The 7,975-nt window shown below is 50.3% G+C and overlaps 1 protein-coding gene across 1 annotated transcript; it reads right to left on the bottom strand.

Annotated features, from left to right (window-relative positions):
• Positions 1-285: 285 nt before the first annotated feature.
• On the bottom strand, positions 286-6,779 carry FEM1B (fem-1 homolog B). The gene is made up of 2 exons (XM_080396960.1): positions 6,035-6,779; positions 286-3,367 (listed from the first exon to the last, which is right to left on the bottom strand). The coding sequence occupies exons 1-2, from the start codon at positions 6,280-6,282 to the stop codon at positions 1,732-1,734; spliced, it is 1,884 nt and encodes a 627-aa protein (XP_080253086.1). The 5' UTR covers positions 6,283-6,779; the 3' UTR covers positions 286-1,731.
• Between the last annotated feature and the right edge of the window lie 1,196 nt (positions 6,780-7,975).

Below are 7,975 nucleotides of genomic sequence, written 5' to 3'. Positions count from 1 at the left end.
ATCCACTTGTTGCATTAAGGCCCCAAGAGGCTGCATTTGGCTTTGCCACTTTGCCTGACTGCAAGTCATGTTTTTTACGAGCAGCAGTCCAACCCACCCGAGATATGAGCGACAGACACATTTTTCATTTTAGGAGCTAATTCCTAGCAAAGTCTGCAGCTTAGAAGACACAGTATTTCTAAAGCTTTTCCCTTGAAGGAGACACAACAGCCAGCACCTACAGTACCACACAATCTAAGCAGCACTATTCTGCTTGGCACCAGGCAAAAATTAAGAGTTACAAGCTCATTCCACATTCAATGTTTATTTATTCGTAATACAAATAGAAACGTGTGCCCAAATCTCGCCTTAAAAGTTCTACCCAGATTGTTTAAAAAAAACCTACAGAACATTCTTTCATCATCTGACAGTTAAAAAGCTGCATTTCAAATAAACAGTTTTCAGTAGCCTGTCAAAACAAGTGACATTTTACTGTCGGAGTATCTGCAACTTCTACCAAGGAGAAGTACTTTCTCAAGCAACAGTGTTAGTATACAATCAGTTGCTTATCATAAAAGATCTTCTGGTAGGACAATTTTTTAAAAATCAGTTTTAATAGAGATTTTCATCATGAAAGGAGTAAAAATCACGAAAAATCCTCAAGTCCAATTCAGGGAGGCACAGACTCCACGCATATTGGAAAAGCCAGTTTCAAGCAGTTTCAAGGAAGACTCTCTTTGGCGACAGAGTACTCCATTAGGAAGATACAGCATTTGGAATCCAAGAGTGCAGTTTTACATACTTTTGAGTCAAAAAGGTGCATGTTGATCATTGAAACAACAAAAAACAAGTTAAAAGCATTTTGAAATGTTGGGACACACACAAACACAAATACCCTATAAATTTTCTAGGTATCCATGCATGATCTTTATATATGAGCAACTTAGCTACATAAAAAGAAACCATGACTCCAGTTCATTTCAGTCAAGGTGCAAGTTCCTTTTTCAAAAGTTATTCAATACTTACTGTAGTAGTGTAAATGAAGAGCTTGATATTTCGACTATTAGATGAACGTATCATACTGAATTTAAACCTGTATTTCCTAACAGAGCATTCCATACATCTGTAGCTGTTTGTAACTGCTGCTCAAAATTTAATTAACAAAAAATAAAATTTTTAATGTTACCAACATCTTCAGCATAAACTGAAAGGCATAAAAAGATGGTGAGGTATGAGAGCAATGGATTGCTCTGTATGTCGAGACTTCACTTTTAACCAACTACCGCATTGATTTCCAACTGTTCTTACCTCGCTCCAAGAAGTTTTAAAATTTGCAAAGCTACCACCTCAGTAGCACAGTGACATGGGTTTTCAGAGGTGCCTTTAAATAACTACCTAAAAAGTGGAGATGCGTACTGGAAACAAAACATTCTGCACAAGTTCCATCGGGATTCTTCTCACTTTGTTTACAAAAACCAAGAGATAAAGAAGTAATTCTTTTAATTAAAATAAATGACCAAAATCGCAAACATCAGACTTTACTACAGGAAAATTATGTGGCTTTTTCCTGGCCCCCCACCCCCACCTCGCCCCACCCCAAGAGCTGCACGAGAACTGAGGCTGCAGACTGAATCCAGAGGAACCCAAACCCAAAAGAATAGAGAAAACCAACTTCATGTATACATATGTATTCTGCTGTCTGCAACTGATGTCATCCCATGATAGCACCACCAACGAAAGACTTTATGTAGCCTAGTGAAACTTCACAAATTCTTCCAGAGTTCTGGGGATCTGGTTTTGGTAGCTGATGTTATAGATCCGTACTGCTCGGGCAGCCAGGCACTTGAGACTCAGCTTCATTTGAGTTTTAAGGAGTATTTCAGACACCCCTGTTGTACTTTTATCAAGAGGGGTCTTCTTCTGCTTATTCGTCATGTCTGTATGAGCACCAGCCTCCACCAGGCTAATGATGATGGAATGCAATGTCAAGAAGTCACTGATGGGCCTGTGGTATTGGACAATGATGTGGAGCGGACTATTCCCTTCGTTGTCCACAGCGTTCACGTCAGCACCACAATCTAGCAAAAGTTTTGTGACAAGTGCGTTTGGAAAGCTGCAGACATCATTCGTGTGGAAGTCATCAACTGGTGTGCTGGAATTGACAGCATGATGCAGCAAACTAGAGCCGTCCCGAGTTCTGGGATCGAGGTGAATCAAGTTATAAATCTGTTTGTTGATTCGCGACTGATCCTCTTCACTGCACTGGGTCTTGGTAGAGATGCAGACTAAGTAGAGAAAGGTAAAAATGTTGCATTCGTAGTTGTCCATGGCTGTGTGGATGTCAGAGTCTTGGGTGGTTTTGATCCGGGACATGCCTTGTTCTATTTCCAAGACACTGCACCTCAGAACGCTCTCGATGTCCTTGGCTTTAACAGGCTCGTTTAGGTGTATCATCTGAGAAAAGACTTGAGCAAACCTTAGGAGGTCCTTATGAGTGTTCCTGTTGCCTTTTTGCCTTAGATGCAACGCATGCAGCCATAGCTTGATACACTGTTCAAACTCCATGTTATCTGCATATACAGCCCCACGGTAAATAATGGGGTGAGAAACATCAATATTGTCCGAGCCCAGAATTCTTTCCCGCACAATGAGGCCTTCCATGTGAAGGGCATCTCTGTCCTGCCTAATAGACTCTAATTCCTGAGGAGTCCTGCATTCAGTCCTGTTTCCATAAGCTTCAATTTGTGGAAGAACTTCTTTTTCAATTATATTCTCGCTGTCTCGGTACCTCTCCAGCATCGCTAAATATAAATAGTGGTAAGTCTTCATTATATCATAGTTTTCTCTGTCATTTGCAAATGAGGCACCCAGAAGTTCCAGAGCTTCAATCCGGCTTCTCCTATCACAGTCGGCGTGAGCAAGCAGCAGCTCTACAACGTCAGCTTTGCAGCTCTCAGCAGCGACTTTCAGCGGAGTCATCCCATGGCCGTTGACCATCATCGCCGCCTTCCACTTAACCAGCTCCCTCACTATTTCCAAGTGACCGGCTTCGGCCGCGAAGTGCAATGCCGTGGCACCACAGTGGGCTTTGGCGTTGGGATCCGCATGCTGCTCGAGTAGGTACCTCACCACGTCTGTGTGGCCTTTGTAAGCTGCAATCATAAGGCAAGTGTTGTCGTACTTGTTGGCGATGCTGATGTTGGCATTGTTTTCTACCAGGTATTTCACAATGTCCAGTCTGCCATCGAAACACGCAGCCCTCAGGGGAGTCGAATTGGTGACTGTCGTGTGATTCACGTTGGCGCCGTGACTCACCAGCAATTTGACTACTTCAAAGTGGCCGGCTCCTGCTGCACACCAGAGAGCTGTGGCTCCATCAATGACAAAGCTGAAAAAGTAAAGACAAAAAGAAGTGGTTAGACTGACGCCTTTTGAAAAGCGTCTTTTACAGTCGGCCCAGCAGTATGCAACAGGCACGTACATACCCAGCCATTAAAAGGTATTTTATAGCCATCCTATTTTTGTACTTGAAGGAACTTACCAGGATAGGCAAGGTAAAAGAATGACAGACTTATCAAGCACACAGACCTCCCAAAGGAAGAAGTGTTGGAAGTTGAAACTTCAAAGCAGCCTGGGGATTTAGCCACATTTTGCACTAGTACTGCCTGGGCTGCTTTGAAAATCCTACCTGCAGGCTCCAGCCCTCAGCCTACAGGGGTCTCAGGAAGAACAGTTAGGAGAATTACTGCTGCTTTGTTTCTGCTGTGCAGAAACCGGCACATCAAAGGAAGAGAGAAAACTTTAAAATTGACATATTGATACAAAAAGAAAACCAACAAACTCTGACATGAATAACAGCATAGCTATGCAATACACCGACCCCGGCGGCAAAGCTAGCTTAAAAATTTCCTACCACTTCACTTGTTCTCTCTCCCCCAAGCTGCAAAATTGCCGCCGCTTCCGCTGCGCCAATATTTCATATTCGAGAGACCACACCGTAAACCAGACCAGCAGTCTAGTTACACAGATGGAACTCCAGGAATAAAATAAAATTTTAAAAAGCAGAAGTTCTTCTGCCCCGGACTGTTTCAGAGATCTGTTTTACATCATGGCTTTGTAGACAGCCTGCTGGCACGCGTAAATGAGGGGACAGTTAACTTTAGCAAAGCGTCACAGTTTCTTAAGCTGTTTTCATTTCCAAATTCAGCATATTGTGTAACTACAAAGATAAAGGCTGATGTCCTTTCCATTTCCCCAATTTCTGAAGTAGCACTTAAATGCAGAAAGAGGCGGCATTCGCACCACAGTTAATACGCGCTCAAAGCACACTCAATCACAAAGGAGGGGCAAATTCCTTACTTCTGTATGTCCAAACAGTCACATTTCCCAAAGTTAAGATAGCGTAAGGCACCAACTTAATTTTAACAGTGATTTTTACCCTTTTATGAAGCTCTCACATAGCTCAACAGGACCAGTTGTGTGGCCGTTTGTAAATCCAACACCTCTAGACAACACTTCAGAGGCTGTTCAAGCGCTCTGGCACACAGGGATGACTACACCTCTATTCACAGTAAGAAGATCCTCAATTTCTAAATAGTCACATTAAAATCCTTTTATATTAAAACAGAAGGAAAGTCAGGGCAGAGGATTTGTTGAGGAACACGAGGTAATTTATTGGTGCGCTACAAGTATATATTTACAAGGCAAAAGCCTGGAGGCCAAAGAAGAGTTGCTGTGTGCCACCTTATCTCAAGAAGAATGACAATAATTCAGGGATCACATGCTTTCCTCTCTCCTCAGCAGGCCGTGACTCCCACTGTGCCCATTGTGTCTCAGACAACATCTCCTTTAATCTGTACCAGGCAGAGGCTCTGGCAAGCAGATCCCATCCCATCAAGGCTCAGCATGAGAAATGAGAAAATTCAGCAGCAGCAGAGAGGGACTGACAGCCCTTCCCATGGCTTTCTGTCAACAGAGGCCTTGCCTTTAAGTGAATTTGGGACAGACCTCACCCTAGGCATTCTCAACCAGTTTTTTGTTTGTAAAAAAAAAAAAAAAAGGGCTGGAAGAGAAGAGGAAGAAAGACAAAAACCGAAAGCACAATGAAGTCAGTTCCTCCCCCTCATTCAGCATGCAAGAACGAAGCCAGTCTTTCCCTGGGCCAGGTAGAGCTGCACAGGCATAACTCCAACTCATCAAGTAGGAGACAGATGAAAGATATCAGTGGGGACCCATTACGATCCGTCTCACTCAGTATCTGATGTGAGTTCTCCTCCTGTGCAAGCTACCTGCAAAACCTGAAGCTGTTGAGAAGACCAATCTACCTTCAGGATTAGTCAGCCTTACGTTTAAGATTGACATACAGGCAAGAACTCAATGAGCACTATAGGAGATTTTAAAAACAACATTCCTCTTCGTTCTCCCACGGCAGCATGCTGCCCAGGGACCTGGACATCACCGCCAGGCTTCTCCCCAAAGAGCAGCACCAGCACCATGGCCCCAGGTGAGGGCCTGGCACCCTCCTCCCTCCCTTACCATCCTAAAATGTCACATTTCACTCCCGCCCATCCCATACGTTGGCCTCCAGCAGCGAGGAAGGGATTTTCCTCAGGATATCTGGGCTGGACACTGACAAACCCTCAGTTTCAGTACACAAAGGCCGGACTCCTGGTGTGCAGGTACCACCCTACCCTAACCACTGCCTGCAGTCACCCCTGGCAGTGAGCGATGTCACAGAAAAGGCCATTCTGGGCACCGCAGGAGGACAGGGGGTGACCTGCTCACCAGGTGGACACTCGACAAGGAGCTCTGGAGGCTGCAGCAAATGCTGTTCTGTCCGCAGTTTTAGGTGGGGGATCTCGGAAGGGCAAAGGCATTTACGACTCATAAAGCATCTGGCGGGGGATCCCAAACAGCAAAGGCATTTTTATAGCCAATAAAGCAACGTTCCCAGCAGCGGCTGAGGGAGCGGCGCGGTGCCGAGCCCCTGTGCCGTGCTGGTACCGACACCCATTTCTCGGCGGGATGGCGGCGGGCAGCAGGGAGCTCTACGTACCCGTCGAAGCGGACCGTGCCGGTCTGCTGGGTCTGCACGCGGTAGTGCTCCAGGAGCAGGCGGACCACCTTGGTGTGGCCGTTGCGGGCGGCGATGATGAGCGGCGTGGATCGCTGCCCGCCGTGCTGGCTGACGTAGCCCAGCAGGTACTTGATGTCGCTCTCGGAGCGGTTGAGGAGCAGCGCGGCCAGGGTCAGCACTCGCCCCTCGCTCGCCGCCTTGTACACGTACCCGGCCAGGCCCTCCATCGCTGCCTCCTCTTCCTCCCGGCTGCGGCCCCGACGACCGGGCCGGCCCTGCTCGGGCCTACCGGCCTGCCCCGCCGCCGGGGCGGCCTCTCCCTCCGCCTCCTCCTCCGTCCTGCCTCGGTGCCCGGCGTGGGGCACATGCGGCCCCCGCGGGGCCAGCCGCCCCCCGGGCCGGGCCAGCCCCCGCGGGCCAGCGGCGAGACGAGGCAGCCCCAGCGCCCGCCGCCACCTCACCCGCCCCCGCCGCCCGCCCCGGGCCCGCGGCCCATCCCCGGGCGCCGCCGCGGCGGGGACGCGAACCCGCGGCACGGCCCCCGGTCCCGCCCCACGGAGAGCCGCGGAGAGCGGCCAGGCAGGGAGCGGGTCCCGGCGCTGCTCCGCCGGCCGCAGAGGGCCGCGCCGGCCGCGGGGCACCGCTACGGGCCGCGGGAAGGGCCCTGCCGGGAGCTGGCGGGCACGGCCGCCCGCCGCCGCTCCGCCCCCGCCGCCCGCTCCGGAAGCGAAAGCGGAAGCGCCGCGCCCTTTCCCCGCTCCCCCCCGGCAACCGGCGGCAGCGCACGGACGTTCCGGGCTGCGGGCGGCACAGGGCGCTCCTCGGGTGGCTGCGCTGGGCCCGGCCCCCCGCGCTTGCTGCCGCTGGGCTGGGTCCAGCCGGGCTGTTGGGTCTGGCTCAGCAAGGGTCGGTTGGGCTGGGCTGGGTACGGCAAGGATGGGTGGGTTGGACTGGGGTGGGCTGGGTACGGCAAGGATGGGCGGGTTGGACTGGGGTGGGCTGGGTATGGCAAGGATGGGTGGGTTGGACTGGGGTGGGCTGGGTATGGCAAGGATGGGTGGGTTGGGTTGGGGTGGGCTGGGTACGGCAAGGATGGGTGGGTTGGATTGGGGTGGGTTCAGCAAGGATGGGTTGTTTGGATTTGCTTGAATTCAGCAAGGATGGGTGGGTTGGGTTGGGTGGGCTGGGTACGGCAAGGATGGGTGGGTTGGGGTGGGGTGGGCTGGGTACGGCAAGGATGGGTTGGTTGGGTTGGGTTGCATTGGGCTGTGTTCAGCAAGGAGGGTTGGTTGGATTGGGTTCAGTGAGGATGGGTTGGTTGGATTCAGTTGGATTCTGCAAGAATGGGTTGGTTGGTTCGGGTGGGTTGGGTTCAGTTGGCTTGGGTTGGGGCAGGTTTGGGTCAGTTGGATTGGGTGGGTTGGATTGGGCTGGGTTAGGTTGGGTTGGGGTGGGTCTGGGTCAGTTGGATGGGGTTGATTGGATTGGGTTGGGCTGGGTTCAGCGAGGATGGGTTGGTTGGATTAGGTTGGATTAGGTTGGATTGGGTTGGGGCAGGTCTGGTTCAGTTGGATTGGGTGGGTTGGATTGGGTTGGGTTAGGTTGGGTTGGCTTGGGTTGGGGTTTGTTTGGTTCAGTTTGCTGTTTGTTTTTTTTTTTTAAAGAAGGCACCAGCAGCTTTCATCACCTCAGCCATGACTCCACCCCAACACCAGTCACAGCACGTGCAGGAGCTTCATCCTCAGTTTCAGGGACACCATTAGCAGCCTCTCGGCATATCAGCTTAACAAAGAGCTAATTTCCACCCACCTGCTTGGCCGCCTCTCCTTTCCGCAGCACAGATCATCTCCCAGAGACCTTCAGGAGGTGCCCCACGCCGTGACCAGTTACATGAGACAAATAAAGGCTGCAGTGAGTAAG

Source organism: Falco punctatus (assembly GCF_963210335.1).
Source record: "Falco punctatus genome assembly, chromosome: 7".
Taxonomy (NCBI): domain Eukaryota; kingdom Metazoa; phylum Chordata; class Aves; order Falconiformes; family Falconidae; genus Falco; species Falco punctatus.
Note: the sequence above shows the minus strand (reverse complement) of the source record. Positions and strands in the feature narration are given on the sequence as shown.

Bases quoted from the DNA above. Each gene is read 5' to 3' on its own strand.
- FEM1B (XM_080396960.1), bottom strand. From the start codon at position 6,282: ATGGAGGGCCTGGCCGGGTACGTGTACAAGGCGGCGAGCGAGGGGCGA. The intron at 3,368-6,034 runs GTACGTAGAGCT...TTACTTTTTCAG, and splicing joins GGCACGGTCCGCTTCGACGG to CTTTGTCATTGATGGAGCCA.